Here is a 17,387-nt window from a genome sequence, read left to right as displayed (position 1 = left end):
GGTGTATTAGGATGTCGGATATTGAAATTCGTCGAAGAAGTCATTTAATACCGCCGTTTACTGGTGCTTTATCTTACCTCTCTCACGAAAAGCACCCATCTTGGTCTCTTCTCTTTCGCGATCCAGTTCTTTTCCATATAGTTAAAGAAGAGGCTTGTTTTGTCATTGCTCGGATCATAAAATTGGTCCTTGATACCTTTCCAGATGTCATTAACTTTTCGTCAGACCCTGTAATGCGCATTTCTTTAAGCAAACCCAGTATCGCTCCTAAAGAGTATGGAGTCGCATTAAAATGTTATTATCGCCAAAGGTATCTTGATTGAGCATTAACATGATATATCTTACCTTGAACACATCCCTCATGCGGTCTTCCCATAACTTCTACACATGAAAGTGGCAGAAGTAAACTGATGCGGAAGGGAATACCTCTTGAATGGCCTCACTCTGTGTCACAGAACAGTCTACCATGAACTTTGACATCTTGAAACCGCACTCGGTTCTGAGCCATGATAACCATCTCTTTATGAGGAACCTGTTGTTGAACATAATACAATGGTCTCAGTTTGATAAGCACCATCTTCACATCGTTGCTAGACTATGCTCAAACATACGATGACTCTGAGCTGCATAGCATATGGGCAACTGGAACGCATTTTCTCAAAACTCGATCCTTGACAAGGATCGTAAACAGGCAGGCTGAAGAACTTCTATCCTTTTTGCTAGGCTCGTTCCCAGCCCCTTCACTTTAGGTGACTCAAAAAGGAAATGGAATTTCCTGTCACCTTTATAAAGTGAAGAGGGATGGGAACGAGCCTACCTTTTTGCCCTTTCCCTTATTGCTCTTTTTATCCTTATCTTCTCTCAGAGACATAGCGACTCTCCGTGTAGAGTCCATGCAGGCTATCAAGCTATTGTCCTTTGCGACCTGTTGAAGACAGAAACGAGGACGGTAAGTAACGTTAACGCCAGTTGGATCATATCGGATCTGAGCAATCCTTACCTCCAATTGGAACTTCGTACACCAGGCAATCAAATAGCTTTGTGGGTCGTTGACACCAATTTCATTAGCAAACCATCCTTTACCCCCGTTTGCTTGAATTTCCTTCATCCATCCCTCAACACTGGTAACAATGCTATCACCTCTTGTAAATTCCTTTATCTGTTTACGATAAATCGTTGCGCGTGCATCGTTGTAAGTGATAAGGAAGCTTGGAGGGACACTTTTCGTCTCTGCCTCAACCTGTAAGTCATGGGATATTAGTCATTGCCTAAGTAAATGCAAAAATATTTAATACATGCTTGGACGACCATTACCTGAAGAGCTTCTTCACTTGGCCTCAATTCATTCTTGATATATTTCCAGTCATGGCTGCTGGAGACCATTGGCTTCATCCAGTTGCGCTCGTTAGGGCTCAGAGGAAGAGCGACCCTAGACTTTGTTGAAGTTTCATGGTTGTGATGTCTATAATACTCCACCATGACCTGGTCTTGCTCAACAGGTTTTTAAATCCTGATATAGACCGGACATTTATTACCAACTGATTCCCGGTGAATGGTCAACTCTTCTTTCGGACCTTGGCGCCAACAGACGTACTTGATTGTCCAATCGAATTCACGTGGACGACCGCGGCCAGGATATGCCTTACTGTGCGTAGGAAGTGGTTTATCCAGATTCTCTTTGTGGGCAAGAATGAATCGAGAGTTCTTTTCCGAACACTCTGCCCATTGGTACGCAAGTCTTTCTTGGCTCCAAAATTCACGGAACGCGTTGAATGTGAAAGCCGTAGTAAAAGGGTCGGGTATCTCCTTAGGAATGGGATAGGGGGCTACCGACTGATGTGGATTAAAATTTAGCGAGTATGGTAAGATGTATTTTATCGTCAAGGGGTCCATGCCTAGGTTATGATCAAGATTTCAAACAGAGCAGAGAAGAACACGCAGCAAGCACTGGTAAGTTTTGCTTCGGTGCGGCAGCGCGCTAGGCATATATATATATCTATATATATTCATATTGACAATGATAATGCCATCAAGTGCCGCCGACGGTTCCTTGTGTGATGCTTCACTGACTCGCTAGTGTATTTGCCAATTTTTATGTTAAAAAACACCATGCCCGTTCACACCAGTCAATTTTTTTTTTTTTTGGAAAGATGCCACGTGAAACACCATGCAAAAATTCACACGATTTTTTTTCAACACCTCTTTCTCTCTAACAGCTCCATCGATATTCCCATATCCATATTGATATCACTTCTTAGCAATGGGAATCGAGGGCCTCTGGTCTTTTCTTCTAAAGACAGGCTACGAGGCAACTCTCCACTACCATTCGTTAATCTGCGCCACCTCTAATCCTTTCAATCCCTTCAATTGCAACGCCTACATAAGGTTCGATGTCCTAGGAACCTTACATCCCATAATTCAAAACGCATATTCCAATCATTCCCTCGATACAGCCCACAAGATCATGGAAAGAGAGCTGGGGAAGTATGGAACACCAGAAAACCTTATCCTGTATCTTGACGGTGACGCCTGTGAGGAAAAAAAACATACTCATATATATCGAGAGGAAGTACGAGCCAAGGCATTGATGGACGCCCAACAAGGGCTCGATGAACTATACTAACGCGTGCAAAGCAAGAGTCGAGTCCGAAAGAAACAGTTCGTTGCCGTAATAAAGGCGTTGGATAAGGCCTTTCATTGGTCAAAAGAAGCACGAGAATCATTCGCGAAATACATGCGGAACAAGAGCTGGCTTGTTCAAGAATGTCAATTCGAGGCAGACGTTGCTATTGCGACTGATTGCCAGCTCGAGGATGTAGTTGTCTCCCGAGACAGTGACATGCTCGCATACAAGAATATCTCAACGGTTTGGCGCCCTATCTCAAGAGATCGCATTTTAGTGTACAAGCTTGCAGACGTACTCACCACCCTAAACATTACACGATCGCAATTGACGGTGCTGTGTATCGTGAGCAAGAACGACTACACAAGCAACATTTCCCGGCTTGGAAGTGTCACCAACTACAGAATTGTCAAGGAGCAGGTTGGAGAAGGTAATGGTATACCACAGGATTGCACGCTTCTAAAAGACTGAATTTCACATCAAACTCTCTCTTTCTTTTTTTTTTTTTTTTTTTTTTTTTTTAAAAAAAAAAGATCCCAGGAACATGATCCAGGATTACTTGAGACACAATGAGGTGAGGGGAAAGGAGGTAGCTGACGGATATTTTGAAGACTCTATAAGGGTTTTCGTGGATCTGCAACAGAGAAAATCTCTTCCTGTTGCATTTCAGACTTCCATACATGTTCCCGCGACTCATGAAAGCCTACTACAGAGACTGGCGCCAATCCGCGAGCAATTAAAAGTGAATGGGAGAATAGACAAGAGGTAATGCACTGACATTAGCCTTACTTTTTATCCCTTTTCCCTACATTTTCATCGAACTAATCCGCCTTTACAACCTTCACATGGACATTGGTTCCGTCAATAGTTCATCCCAGTCGAACAATCACTCAGATACATTCAATATCTTTCGCTCTGTTGACCGAGCTCCTGCCCAATGGCCTCCTTCTCACTCTTCAGGGAGAAAATACAAAGACAATCCCAATACGAATGCCCTTGACTCTAACAAGCAGAAGAAAAAGAAAGAGAAGGAAAAGTCGAAAAAGCCACAAAAAGCGGTGGACGAAATGGATAAAACAGACTTAGTTAGGGCTATGCAGTATGAACACCCAACTAGGACTCTTGACATTGGGACGGTCAACGGCAACCTAAATAGAATATTGACTGATAAGCCCCAATTGAGATCCAAGATTAAAGCCTGCCTCCAAGAAGTCGTTCGCCATGCTTCGAAGACCAAACGCACTTGCCAGAGAGCTATTGGCCAGTACATTGAGCAGCTTCAGCTACCGATGTCAGCAACACAGACAGAAAACTGCTCGATCTTATCTGCCCACGTATATTTAGCAAGAGCGTGGCCGGCAATGAAGGCCCCAATGGAGCTGAGAAGGATAATGATGAGAATGATGAGAACGAAACGAATGATGCCAACACGACCTTCCTGCTATCACTTCTCGTGTGTATCTATAACAAGAGGCCCCCAACTGGCAACGTAAAGGATCCTCATGTGCTCAACTTCATCCATAAGGCCAAGGACTTTTTGCCAGCTATGGCAGATGCTGGCTCGATCAATACAAGAATGCGTTATCCAGGGTCAGTTATCCTGAGATCAACTGCCACGCAACTCAAGGCTGAGTTAAGGAAGCATTACAAGGAGGGCGCACAAGCACTTTGTGAAAAGGTATGCGCGCCTAGCTCTAATGAGTGCTATCATCCCCACTCAAATTTTATCATTGAGTAAGATAACGGCGAATGATATTCTAATATCTTCATTCCTTTTATAACAGATCGAAGCTCTCAAGAACAAGGGTCTGCTACCTGTAGACATAACAAGCACCCTAGCATATCCGCAGTAGAGAACTTTGTTCGCCTGAACAAAATCTGCAATAACAGTCGAAAACTTGCTCCGTTGTCCACTTTTGAAGATGGCTTTATAAATCTCTCAGAGTTAGAACTGATTGAGATCTTTTGGCAAGACAATGAGCTCAAAGCTGAACTTCAAGGTTATGCCAGAGGTGACTTCACTTGCACACCCTCGAAAGCCGACCTTAGAGTGTGGCTCTCGGGCAGGGACCCTGGGTATCTCATTACAAGTCTGCTAACTGACATTGGTGGCTTTGAAGAGGAAGAGCGCAAGAAATACAAGGGATTTAAGGCTACAACTTCCATAATGCCACTCAGCATGATGAGAGAGCACATTCGATACATTCGAGAGGATGACTTCGTGCCCGGGCCTCAGACTTACGACAAGCGCGGTTATATTTTACGAGGGTCAATTCGAACTGATGGGTTTCGTCTCCAATTGCTAGCATTCAAATTGAACGAACTCAATGCGGTAAAATATCGGCGACTTCCCGAGGAAAGATTACCTTGTAGAATCAATTCCACTCTTGGCGGCACAGACTATTTCTTGACCGAGATAAGGAATGTAGTGAGTACTAAGCAAGATATCACCGACCTTTGGGGCTGCAAGCTAGAAGAAATCAAGATTTTAGGTCTAGATTTAGGGCAGTCTTTCATCGTCGAAGCAAGCGCGTTGTTACCAAGTACTGAGCTCACCAACACGGCGACCCAGACATCCAGATTTTACAACTTGGCCGTCAAGCAGAAGGCAGCGTACTAGCCCACTCTCAAATACCGACATTGGATGGAGCGGCGGAAGGCAGCAGCGGTCTACGGTTCACAGTCCATTAGTGACATTGGGGGTAGCCTACCTTCTCTTCGTGGAAATGATTCAAGCATAAAAAACTACATTGAGAAGCTTAGAGACGTGGAGAAAGACCTAGATTCCTTCTATAGCAGCAACAATGTCATCAAGAAACATAGGTGGGATGCGAAAAGGGCCCGGGTTGAAGAATACAAGAAGATTGCCAACAGTCTGCTCAAGATGGTTGGCGGGTCAATTGGAACGAAGGTAAATGAAGGAGATAAGGTGGTGATCGGAGTGGGTCTTGGCAAGTTTTCGTCTAATACCAGGCTGTCTTCGTTACACGAATCATTCCAATCGTATTTTGTGAATAAGGTAAGGACTCGCTCAATATTACAAAATAAACTTGGCCGGTGGCTATACTGTTTCAAGTAGTAGTTGAAACAGTGGCCGGCCAAGCTAGCCATGGGAAAACTGTTGGTCATTGCTTTATATTGCCGTTGTTGTCACAATGTAACTTATCTTGCTCTCCTACCTCATTAGGCCCGATCTCTTGGGTACATCGTTGTTGGCGTAAACGAATACTACACCTCAAAAAAATGTCCTATCTGTCAAGAATTTGTTGGTCAGGTTGAGATCTGTCGACTGTATTGCAGCAGCTGCAAGGCATTTATGCACAGAGACATCATGGCAGGGCATAACATAGCCAACATTGTCCAAGGTCATCTTCTTTATCAAGAACGACCATCCTACCTTGTGCCAAACAAAAATAAGAATATTTCCATGGAGAGTGGAGAAAAGAGAGCGATCAAGCGACAGACGCCGACCGAGCAAGGAGAGGAGCCTAGAGGTAGCAAGAGAATTCACATTGAGCATATGTAGCTCACATAGTTTTACATAGTATAGACAATATCTGCGTGTCAGCAAACACGCTAGTCTAGTTCGGAGTGCAGGCGTCGAGGACCATTTACGTGACTGTTTTCAGTGATGTAATAGGGCCAAGATTGTGCTGTACTCTTTAAAACGATTTTCAGAACACGATTAAATTAATGATCTTTTAAGAATGCCGCCCAAAAGATCTGCCGTGTCAAAGATGGGATCTTCTGTCCAGAGATCCTCCAGAAGCATTCAGGATGGGACTTCCCAAGCGTCAATAAAGCGACTCGGCCTTGTGGAACGTTTCGATAGCTCAGAAACATTGACAGCAACACCGCGACGTGCTAAGAAAATCCCTAAGCTCAGCAATGCGAAGGATGTTACAGCAAACTCTGTTGCTAAGCAGCCGAAACATAACTCGAAAGGAAACTCCAAATCATCTAATTTAAAAGATAAGAAAGCAACCTCAAATAGATTTACTGAAAGTATCGATCAATATCGAAGCGAACCCAGGGAAATTACTGAAACTAAGGATGAGGATCAAAACCAAGGCCAGAGCGAAGGTAACAGATATTCGCTGTGGGCTTATCCCAACCTCCTGGGTAAGATCATGGTAAAAGAATACGCTGTACCTTCTTTTTTTATTTGTTGGCTTTCTTTAATAAGTCAGGACTGATTATGATTTTCATTGCCTTTAGATGTATTGAGTTCCAAAAAGGGTAAATTGAAAGGCACTCATACCGAATCCTCAAATGAGTACGTTTTAAAGCACATGCTTAGAGCGCATTCCAGAAGCACCCACGATGGGCACGAAGATGATAGCGTTGATATTTGGGCAGTGGCATTTGAACCAACGTTATCAAGTATTCGAACTCACGTGCAGGATCTGAACCAAGTTGAACGTAGTGCTGGGAAAGGGCAAAAGGAGTGTAATAAAGGAGCCGAGGATGAGTATAAGCATGACGATGGAGGCATCCAGAGAAGGAGGAAACTGGAGCAGAAACAACATATCTCAAAGGACGGAGCCAGTTACCTGAAAAAGAGCAGTAGCTTGGTTGCAACTTGCGGCGGTAACACTGTTTGCTTAATTGATTGTAGCCTTGGAAGGATCATAGCCAAGTATAGCCATTTGGAGGAAGAAGAATTTATGTGTTTAGCATGGACGACTTTAGCATCCTCATTTGATGAGGGCGGAGGTGAAGGTGGTTTAGACTGGAGCACTTTTACGCAAGAGTATAGGTCAGGATTGTCGGATCGCCATGATGTAACCAATATTCTGGCAGTGGCAGGTAAGAAGGAGAACAGCATACTTTGGTGCTTTGGGCCATCCCAATACCATCATATGTCTATCCCTCTTCCCTTCCTCTAATATCTCTTTGTCTATTTTGGATTAGGCCGCATGGGTAGTATCAAACTGATTAATCCATTACAGGGGATTTGCTACAAGTACTTACATGGACACACAGCATCAATTCTTCGACTAAAATTTTCGCTCACCAACCCGCGTTGGCTTTTCAGTAAGGTGCACTATATTACTTTGTGAACGACAACAACTTTAATGGTCGTATCGCGCCCTCTCACCATGTCTCCTGTATCCTACCTTTTTTTTTTTTTTTTTTTTTTTTTTGGAGGTGCTTCCGTGGATGGAACTGCACGACTTTGGGACATTGGGTCGCCTCATAACTTTGAGAAGGAAGCCCGGTATGTGTTTGTCAACAACTACCAAGATAGCAGAGAATCATAATGAACCAATCTAACAAATTTGCCTGGTCTACCTTTGTTACTTCCACTTACGCTTACTTTAGCTGTCTTGCAAAGTTTGATGGAATGGACGGCTCATCAGTGACAGCGATTGGGGTCTCAGAAAAGTATCTGATTTTTGGAACTGAGAAGGGACTTATGGCCCAGTACAATCTTTTCAAACTTGCAAAAGAAGTCAACAAGAATTTGGAGTCAGGGAAAAAATCGCTGTATAATGCCACGCCTCAAAAGATATACCCACCATCGCAGGAGTGGCATGAGTCGTCCGTGGATGAAATCATCTACATCCCACATTTCTCCTCAGAGTCATATGCCCTCAAAGCAGACTTAGGCGCTATAGAAATCAATAATAAGAGCGCAATGGCAAATAAGAAATCGCACAATGGAAGTAGCAGTTCACATGGACAAGGTCGTGCCCGAGGACGTATCCGTAATCAAGGCCGCACAAAACCTAGCGGTAACGAAGGAATTGAAGGCAAAAACGATGAGAAAGATAAGACTCAGGATGAATCTGAACAAGATGAAAATGATGGAGAATTCGTGTTTGCATCGAGGGAGAATTCGCAAGGCGAGATCCTTATTTGGGAGGCTACAAAGAGTACAGCAACAGATGCAGAGCTCAAGACAATTCTTGAGTGGTCTATCACCGAGAGCTGGACAAAGTTCACATTGGCAGAGAATATGATTGCGGTGCCATCAACAGTAGCAACAACATCATCCAAAAAAAAGAGAGCGAAAAGCAACAACCTCACAGAGATGAGGCAAAACATTCTTGTGGCAGGCTCCACAGATGGGAAAGTTCTAGTGTACGATTTGGCCCGTAAGCCTAAACGCGCTCGTGATGGCAATATTATTGCAGAGAAGCCATCCGGTGTAAGTCTAACTTATGGGCCTAGACGCTCAAAGCTATATTATGATAATATGAAAGATCTGATTCAGTAACTTTTTTTTTATTTTTATCAACAAACGTAGACACTCTCCCATCCTGATTCCAACGAATTGTTTCGAGATACAGCAGTGTCACAAGATCTGAGCACAATTGTTACAGTCGATTGGTCCAATCGCGTCCTTGTATGGAAATATCAAGAAACAACCGCATCATAATAATTACAATGACAACAAACATAATAGCAATAATATTTACTTCTCTCATTAGAATGGAATTTAATAATGTGTGCATCAAGATATTTAGTACTATGTATAAGTTGGACTTTAGCTAGAAATGCGTTTGATATTACTTGACTTTTTTTTTCTTTTCGCAACTATAGTGTTGTCCAAGAGATCATCCATTTCTATCTTATACTCCGTATGCTTTTACTATTTAAATGGTAAACCTGATGTTACTCAAGGCCTTGGCGAGGATAGGTAACAGGTTGTTGAAGATAGTGGCAGGGACACCATTGAGTGCATCCTGTAACCAGGGCATGGGCTGGCCACTCGAAGTTCTCATATTGAAGATAAACTTGAAGCCGGATGGGTTCAGAAGTGAGATAATGATCCCAGGCAACTGCAGGATATTGAACTTGAGTGATCCATTGAGAGCGAGATCATTTCTGCCATTGGTGAGACGGATAGGTCCGCCCAAGTTCTGAATCTCGATTACATCAGAGTTGAAACGATCCTTGATCAAAACGTTAATCGTGCCTAAATCCACTAGTAGTGGGCCGAGATTGTCAAATACGGCCGAAAAGTCCATGCCCAGAGGAACTAGATGGAGTTTCAATCGATCCAATGGTATAGTGATTGGTGACCAGAGCGTGACTGCAGGAGGAGTAATCCTCAATTCACCTAATGCGGTAAATTCGCCCAAGGACAAGCCTCCAATGGTTACATCCTGAAGAGCATTCTTCCACTGGAGAGCATTGGGAAGGATACCGTCCATGGCTTGACTAAAAGCAGGTTGGATGGTCTGGATGTTAGCACCGAGAGACCATGGAGACTGATCCAAGGATATAGATGTAGCCTGGATACCGATAAAAGGGCTACCACCCTTGTAGTAAGCGGAGAGTGAGATAGGGAAATTCATCTTGAGTGGCACTGATAGAGGAGCACCGGGGACAGTGATCGTAGCCTGGATGCCGGTGGTCGTCAGGACTGTGTTCATTACGTTTACGTGAAGTGGGTTGTGGGCATTAATATAGGCCTGAGCCTTCTGGAAAATAGAGTTTAGTTGAATTTCAAGCCCAATCTTGGCAGCAATATCAAAAGCCTGGCTTGGAGAGGCACCAAACTCAATGCTGTTCACAACTACAGAGCCAGGGACCTGACCCACAGTTGAGAATAGCAGTTGCGAAACAGGAGTCGAGAGCGAAGCAACGATCTGACGAGCTGCAGGCTGGAACGGCAAATCAAGGGTGAGTGCAATATTACCATTCGAAAGTTGGAAGTTGTTGATGGCTGGATATACAAATCCAGCTCCACCGGCGGATACCTTAAGACCAACGTAGGGCATCTGGACGGAGATCTTAGAACCAATGCCACCAATGGAAGCACCAACTGCAATAGAGAGATCGTTGGCACCGGGAGCGCTGATATCCAGCTTGTTGATGTTGAATGGAGGAACTGCACCGTTGCCACCAGCAACACCACCAATGATACCAGCCAGCTGTTGAAGGTAAGGAGCAAGCGGAACTGAGACCTGGACCTTATCCAAGATATGGAAAACGTTACCAGCGCTGCTTCCAAATGCAATCTTCGAGACTACCAAGTTCACATTTTGAGCACCGCCATTACCCATCAACTGAGCAGCAATGGCAGCAATCTTGGATTGGATCTCACCACCACTAGCTAAGTCGACAAGCGAGCGGATCTTGAGCTCAACTTGGTTGTTGCCGGAAGCCAATGAGATGCCAGGAACAGAGACGGTTGCCAAGGGAGTCTGATCTAAGAAGGCACTGATGCTTACATAATTGAGCAAGAGCTTGGCATCGAACTGGAAGCCAAGGAGAGCAATGTCCACATCTGCACCAATCCTAGGTGGGTTCTTCATGTTAATATCTGCGCTCTGAAGTGACAGCTTGTCGAGAATTGAACCGGGAGTGGTACCAGGAAGAGCAGGGACGAACGAGAGGATTTTCGAGATCGGGATAGGGATTTGAACCCCTTGCAAGATTGTGTAAACATTATTTTTGCTAGGACCAAAAGCAATATCAGAAATCATAATTGTGCCTTGAGGAAGTTGACCAGCTACAATGGCATTCACGAGCGCGGCCACAAGGGATTGAGAAGCATCCGTTTCAGACAAGGTAAGATCAATATGAGTAGAAATTGTAAGATCAGTGCCACTGGAGCCAAGCTCGATTTTGGGGATAGCGACCTCAACCAATGGAACACTGTTGATACCAATGTCAAAGCCAACGTAACCCACATTGAGCTTAGCAGGCAGAACAAGATTGCGAATGACGACATTGACATCAATTCCGATTGTAGGAGCCTGGTTCAAGTTGACTGTTAAGCCCGAGAGGCTCAGACCGTTGAGCGATGAACCAGCGCCGCCAAGCATGCCACCGATCTTGGCAATGTATGGTGAGATATCAATGGGGATAATAACGCCTTGGATAATCGTGAAATAGTTGGTGGGCGAGGCGCCGAACGTAGCTCCAGAGATGATCAAATCAGTCTGAGGCAATGTCTGATTACCAAGGATAGCACCAACCATTCCAGAGATAGTCTTGGACAACTCGGGGCTGCTTAGAAGTGCCAGATTGACATGGACCTTTAAGAGCAAGTCACCATTTTGAGGCGCCAACGAAAATTGAGGTACAGAAACCTGAGCTAATGGGATTGAGTTAATGGCAACGTTGGCACCAACGTAGTTGAGTTTGATCTGAGCTGGCAGGGTAATATTCTTGACAAGGACTGAGGCATCAATACCAATAACCTGAGGGGAGTTCAGATCGACAACCAAATCTGAGATACCAATTCTACCCAATAATGAAGGAGCTCCAGGACTGTTGATCGAAGTGAGAGCCTGGTTCAAGTAAGCAGTGATATCTAGTGGGATCTTGACGCCCTGAAGGAATGTGAAGACATCGGAAGGTGAGCCTCCGAAAGCAGCCCCTGAGATCAACAAGGTGGTGGTAGGGATAGGCTTGCCAGCGAGAATCACTTGAGCGAGGCCGTTAATCGTTTGAGTCAAAGCCTGGCTCTCCTGGAGAGCCAAGTCGAGATGGAGCGAGATATCCAAGTTGCCATTGTTAGGGTTCATGGCGAATTTCGGGATACCAAGTTTAACCAAAGGGACCTCTCCTATTCCAATATTAGCACCGACATAATTCAACTTGATCTGAGCAGGAAGATTGACATTCTTGATTGAGACCGAGGTATCAACGCCAATGGTCTGGGGTGAGTTCAGGTCAACGATGAGTTCACCAATGGCGACGCGGTCCAAGAGCGAGCCCTGGCCAGCAATCAGAGCGGGGATCTGATTGATGAATGGAGCAACATTGATGGGAATGGCAATGCTCTGAAGGATCGTGAAGACGTTAGTGGGCGAACCACCAAAGACAGCACCAGAAATGACAAGGTTAGTGGCAGGCGTGGTCTGATTCTTAAGGACACCACTGATCAGATTTGTGATCGCAGCAGTCAATTGGTCACTGGGCAGAATTTCGATATCAACATGAGCGGAAATCGCGAGGGCACCATTTGAGGGCTTGAGTGAGAATGAGGGGACGGCGATCTGAGCCAGACCGACAGTATCAATCGCAACGTTGACACCCACATAGTTCAGCTTGATCTCAGCAGGGATAGTGATATTCTTTAGTGAGATATCTGCATCAATGCCAATGGTCTGAGGAGAGTTGAGATCAATAATCAAAGAGCCAATGTCGAGACCAGCCAACAAGTTGCTGCCGCCAGCCAAGCCTCCATTGATAATGGCACCGATTTTTTGCAAGTAAGGAGCAAGGGCAATATTAATTCTGATCTTAGATAGTATATGGAACAAATGATCCTTATCACCACCAAAGACGGGATCATAGATGACAACATTGGTAGGTGGGGTAACTTGACCAGGATATAAGAGAGACCCAACCAACTTAGCGATCTGACCGCTCAGCTCTTGACCCTGCTTAACATCAACTAAGGCTTGGAAGTTGACGCTGAGAGCATTGTTGGCTGAGCTCAAGGTGAATGAAGGAACAGTAACATCAGCTAATGGAGTCGAATCCAACCCCAAAGAGACACCAACATAGCTGATGCTGACATCAATCGGTAACGTCAAGTTTTTGACTTGAACACCACCCTGAATACCAATGACTGAAGGGCTGTTCAAGTCAAGGGCAAGTCCAGATATGGCCAAATTGTCCGTGTTCAGTCCACCAAGACCGGCAAGCAGCTGGCTGACATAGACCCTAGCCTTCAGAAGCAAGTCAGACAAGCCAACTGGAACCTTGATGAGAGCAAAAGTTTGAATGCTATCTGAGGCTGAAACACCAAGCAGAGGTCTGGAGATAACCAGACTGTTGACAGGAGACGTAGTGCTGTTGGCCATGAAGAAGTCAACCAAGTTGGCAATATCAGTCTGGATTTCAGGAGTGTCTTGGATAGTGACTGAGGCCTTGATAGCAAGAGTAAGTTGGTTATTAGCAGTCGAAATAGTAATCGAAGGTACATCCACTCGAGCCAAAGCATGGGTGTCCAAAGCAAGATCGATACCGAAGTACCCAATGTTGACGGCGGCATTTAAGGAAACGTTGCTGACAGTGAGTGAAGTACCGAGCTCCATCACAGGGGCCCTGTTCAAGTTGGCAGAGATGGCACCGATCTGCAAGTTGTTCAAGAGATTGTTGGTCATGTCAGCGGGATTCAAGCCAAGGTGAGCCAGCAGAAGATCCATGTTAGGCTTATTAAGAATGTCCTTGGATGGAATCGAGATATCAATTTGTGAGAGAAGATCGAAGTAGTCCGAAGGGGAAGCACCAATGCGCAAGTTGTGGACGGTCAGAGCTTCAGGAGTATTACCGAGCTGACCACCCAGAATCTCTCCAACAAAGGTAGCAACTTTGCTCTGAGCCTCTGCAGCATTATTGAAGTTGAGCGCAACCTGGGCCTGAAGAGCGTTGGGTCCAGGCGACAAAGCCAAATTGTTGAGCCCCACATCGACGACATCAATACGATCAAGACCTCCACTAATTCCAATGAAGGGAACTGACACCGAAATAGGGATAGGGTTGGAGAAAGAAGCCTTTGCGCCGACTTGGAGTCCAGCATTAGGGATTGTAGACAACGACAAGTCAGTGAGAGATAAACCAAGCTGAGCTAGAATGCTGTCCAGGAAACCTGACGAAAGAGCAGGTGCTATAACCATTAAAGGAATATGATTAAATATTACTAAGTTTAAAAAGAAAAGGCAAAAATGCACCAGAATACTTTACTATCAACAGTAATGCGCGCTTAGCTTACCATTGCCACCCAAGAAACCGCCGAGAGGAATAGAGACCTTGACCTGCGAGAGAGCATTTATCAAATCGTCGGCACTCTGGCCAATGACAATACCACCGACACCAACAGAGCTCGAGACAGGTTGATGAGCAATAATGGCATTAACAAGGCTGGCAACCTTGCCACTGATCTCTGGACCAGTGCCAACAGAAATGGCCACGCCAGCATTCATTTGGACCATGCCGCCACCATAATTGAGGCCTGTAGTTAAGCCAACGCCAGCAAGGTTGGCATCATCCAGGGAAACCTGAAGGCCAAAGTAGCCAATGTTTGCAATTACAGGCAGACCAAGGAACATGTCCAGGTTGATACCAGCAGTGACCATGTTACTAGGCAACACGGCAATTGAAGCCTCATGGATCGTGAACTGAGCCAGGGAGCCAACCTTGATATTGACAGCGTTGGGAGCAATAGTAACATTGGTTTGAGCCATGATATCTTGAAGTAAATTGCCAGTACTGATGGAGCCGGTGATAAGACTTGAGATAGGTACAGCAATATTCAGATTATTTAAAGTATTTACAGCATCTGCAGGTGAGATACCAATAGCAATGTTGGAGACTCCAGCCAAGATGTCAAGACTTGAACCTGTCGTCAATCCAGTCACCAACTTGGCAACAGTAGGTGGGATCTCTGGAGCGGGTTCTCTGAAGACCAAACCAATCCCGACTGAGATGCCGACCTGTCCAGAGCCTGTACCAACTAGGTTAGCCAAAAAGAACTGACCAAGCATTGAGTTGTCGAGGTTGATGTCCAAGGCGAAGTAAGGGATATTCAAGTCCAATTCGAATGGCAAAGGTAGCTGAATCTTGGGCTCGATCAACAGAGTGTGTCCTGGGGCAGTGGAGATAGCCAAAGCTTGAAGGTAGGTCGTCAATGAAGGACCAGTGCCCGAACCGAGTTTGCTGATATCGATAGGAATATAGGGTTGGAGATAACTAGCAATCATTTGCTGAATAGCAATGGTGTTGATATTCAGCAGTGGCAAGTTGATCTCAATTCCGCTGAACAATGTGTTAAGGAGCACGCCTGTGGCAGTGGTGTTATCCTTTGTTCCAAAAGTAAAGTTGCCAATACTCAATATGTGATTTACATTGCCTTTTTTATACAGAGAAAAAAAAAAAACGCGATTGAATGTTAACCAAATACTATAAAATAGTAAATAGTAATAGTAATTAAAAAAAAATAAAAATAAAAATAAAAAAATAAAAAGAATGCTTCATACCTGCAAGGAAATCATTCACAAGAGCAGCCAACTGAGCAGAAGCTGCGGGGTCGTTATTGAACTTGAGATCGACAAATGTCTCAGCAGTCATGTTACCGGGAGCGAGGTGCAGGCTATCGACTCCTACAGTCAATAGACGCGTGCCATTTAAAGCAACATCAATTGTTACATAAGGGATGTCCAAACCAACGTTCAGAGGGTTGTTCCAAGAGAAGCCAACACCCCCTGTCAGCTGAGCACCAGTAACGGCTTTGAGTGTGACCTTGTTAAGCGTCGGCATAGTAAAATTAATAGCAGGGTTGATCAGACCAGCCAGGCCAATGACTGGAGGCTTTCCCGCTCCTGCGGTTACATCTGTAGGCTTGATGGGGCCAGATGGTTTAATCTGGGTGGGGATAACGATAGGATCCAATCCCAAGGGTGTACCAGCTAGGTTAATACCACTGATAACGAGCTTGGGAGGAGGACCATTAGGTGTGACACCACCGAAGAATCCAGTTACCAAATTCTTGATCGAGTTCTTCAAAGCAGGGTTAGTCTCGCCGTCTGCAACGTCGACAGTGGCATTCACGGAGAGTGGGCCAATACCAGCAGCGATGGTCAAGGGTGTAGTTGTTACAGTCGCTAAAGTTACATCGTCAAGGAGGACATTTAAACCGACTACACCCAAAGGCAATGCCATAGAACCAAAGGGGTTCATAAGCGATGCATTAGCACTGACAACAATCTGGGTGGGTTTGGTGATGGCCACACCAATGTATGTCATGTTGAGGAGACCAGGAACAAGGTATTTATCCATCATACTGACGGGTTTAGGTACCATGGAGGCAAGTCCTCCTTGAATGATCGATCCAGGCGAACTATTAGCACCAAACGTGACTGCAGCGTCTGCAGAAGGCGCCATTGAGGTGCCAAAGGCAGCCAAGCTTGCAATACCAGCAACAGCTAAGAAGGAGCCCATCTTGGCGACCTTACTCTGAGATGATGATGACATGTATAAATGATAGACGGGGGGAAGGCGTGTAATTGGGGTAAGAGGAAATAATTCTATTGATCAAGCCTGAAAGTCTTTCTCCTGGGATTAGACTAACGGCGATCTCGCTCTTTTCTTTCTTTTTTTTTCAGATAATATGTGCTTGAAGTCCTAAGCTCCTAGCTGGGACGTCCTTGTAAATCCTAAGTGACCGAATTGATATATTAATACGAAAAAAAAAAAAATTAGAGACTGTTTGAATATGTGCCAATGGACACCTTACTAAATTTTCAACCCACAAAAGAGGTATGAGCATTCGGGTGGAGAAGACGTGGGGAATATTTCAAGTCCGCTCGATACCGGAGAATGTTCAAAAAAAGTGTACAGTATGTGAACGAAAGGTGAACGACAAATGTGGGTGTAGCGGAGTCAAATCTGGTTACTGAGTGCTCATATCCCCATATTCGCGCGTCTACCTGCATGCTTTCATATGATATGCCACCAAAAATTGAAATTAGAGGCAGCGAAAACCAAGTGTATGAATGAGTAAAAGGGTTATTTTATGCACATTCATCATGCATACAACCCCATACCAAACACCCAGCTGAAACCCTCACATGGTACTGAGAAGCAGAAAATGAAAGCACTTTCCCAACAATGAACACATTAATTAAGTTGAACAATTTAAGGTATTAATTGGGATTATTAGGAAACAAATTGAATCCTTGCCCGTTGGACATGTGATCAAGAAATGGGCTGATTTTCAGGTACAGTGCAACAAGGATTATAAACAAAAAATGCAAGTGTGTATGCTGATGGAATAAAAGGGGTATTAATGAAT

General features: G+C 44.7%; 5 protein-coding genes across 5 annotated transcripts; 3 read left to right on the top strand and 2 right to left on the bottom strand.

Annotated features, from left to right (window-relative positions):
• Positions 1–784: 784 nt before the first annotated feature.
• Positions 785–1,893, bottom strand: BCR41DRAFT_369391 (hypothetical protein; the record flags this gene model as incomplete). The annotated part of the gene is made up of 3 exons (XM_022026452.1): positions 785–1,240; positions 1,315–1,429; positions 1,595–1,893. The coding sequence occupies 3 exons, from the start codon at positions 1,891–1,893 to the stop codon at positions 785–787; spliced, it is 870 nt and encodes a 289-aa protein (XP_021883164.1).
• A 649-nt stretch (positions 1,894–2,542) lies between these two features.
• On the top strand, positions 2,543–4,506 carry BCR41DRAFT_23754 (hypothetical protein). The gene is made up of 4 exons (XM_022020112.1): positions 2,543–3,053; positions 3,157–3,388; positions 3,492–4,301; positions 4,408–4,506. The coding sequence occupies exons 1-3, from the start codon at positions 2,735–2,737 to the stop codon at positions 4,114–4,116; spliced, it is 1,176 nt and encodes a 391-aa protein (XP_021883163.1). The 5' UTR covers positions 2,543–2,734; the 3' UTR covers positions 4,117–4,301; positions 4,408–4,506.
• A 262-nt stretch (positions 4,507–4,768) lies between these two features.
• On the top strand, positions 4,769–6,314 carry BCR41DRAFT_350219 (hypothetical protein). The gene is made up of 2 exons (XM_022023631.1): positions 4,769–5,642; positions 5,811–6,314. Exons 1-2 carry the CDS (start codon positions 5,268–5,270, stop codon positions 6,147–6,149), a joined length of 714 nt encoding a protein of 237 aa, XP_021883162.1. The 5' UTR covers positions 4,769–5,267; the 3' UTR covers positions 6,150–6,314.
• A 16-nt stretch (positions 6,315–6,330) lies between these two features.
• Positions 6,331–9,048, top strand: BCR41DRAFT_420820 (WD40-repeat-containing domain protein; the record flags this gene model as incomplete). The annotated part of the gene is made up of 6 exons (XM_022029948.1): positions 6,331–6,706; positions 6,842–7,432; positions 7,538–7,660; positions 7,775–7,844; positions 7,949–8,777; positions 8,877–9,048. 6 exons carry the CDS (start codon positions 6,331–6,333, stop codon positions 9,006–9,008), a joined length of 2,121 nt encoding a protein of 706 aa, XP_021883161.1. The 3' UTR covers positions 9,009–9,048.
• A 12-nt stretch (positions 9,049–9,060) lies between these two features.
• On the bottom strand, positions 9,061–16,680 carry BCR41DRAFT_23750 (hypothetical protein). Its single transcript, XM_022020110.1, has 3 exons — positions 15,574–16,680; positions 14,310–15,446; positions 9,061–14,204 (listed from the first exon to the last, which is right to left on the bottom strand). The coding sequence occupies exons 1-3, from the start codon at positions 16,565–16,567 to the stop codon at positions 9,226–9,228; spliced, it is 7,110 nt and encodes a 2,369-aa protein (XP_021883160.1). The 5' UTR covers positions 16,568–16,680; the 3' UTR covers positions 9,061–9,225.
• Positions 16,681–17,387: the final 707 nt, after the last annotated feature.

The sequence above is a fragment of the Lobosporangium transversale genome (genome assembly GCF_002105155.1).
Source record: "Lobosporangium transversale strain NRRL 3116 chromosome Unknown BCR41scaffold_11, whole genome shotgun sequence".
Taxonomy (NCBI): Eukaryota; Fungi; Mortierellomycota; class Mortierellomycetes; order Mortierellales; family Mortierellaceae; genus Lobosporangium; species Lobosporangium transversale.
This window is presented reverse-complemented; position numbering and strand designations above follow the sequence as displayed.

Coding starts and splice junctions, on each gene's coding strand:
- BCR41DRAFT_23754 (XM_022020112.1), top strand. CDS start 2,735: ATGCGGAACAAGAGCTGGCTTGTTCAAGAATGTCAATTCGAGGCAGAC. Junction 3,054..3,156: donor CAAGGAGCAGGTTGGAGAAG/GTAATGGTATAC, acceptor TAAAAAAAAAAG/ATCCCAGGAACATGATCCAG. Junction 3,389..3,491: donor AATGGGAGAATAGACAAGAG/GTAATGCACTGA, acceptor TTCCGTCAATAG/TTCATCCCAGTCGAACAATC.
- BCR41DRAFT_350219 (XM_022023631.1), top strand. CDS start 5,268: ATGGAGCGGCGGAAGGCAGCAGCGGTCTACGGTTCACAGTCCATTAGT. Junction 5,643..5,810: donor AATCGTATTTTGTGAATAAG/GTAAGGACTCGC, acceptor CTACCTCATTAG/GCCCGATCTCTTGGGTACAT.
- BCR41DRAFT_23750 (XM_022020110.1), bottom strand. CDS start 16,567: ATGTCATCATCATCTCAGAGTAAGGTCGCCAAGATGGGCTCCTTCTTA. Junction 15,447..15,573: donor TGTGAATGATTTCCTTGCAG/GTATGAAGCATT, acceptor TGTATAAAAAAG/GCAATGTAAATCACATATTG. Junction 14,205..14,309: donor CGGTTTCTTGGGTGGCAATG/GTAAGCTAAGCG, acceptor TAATGGTTATAG/CACCTGCTCTTTCGTCAGGT.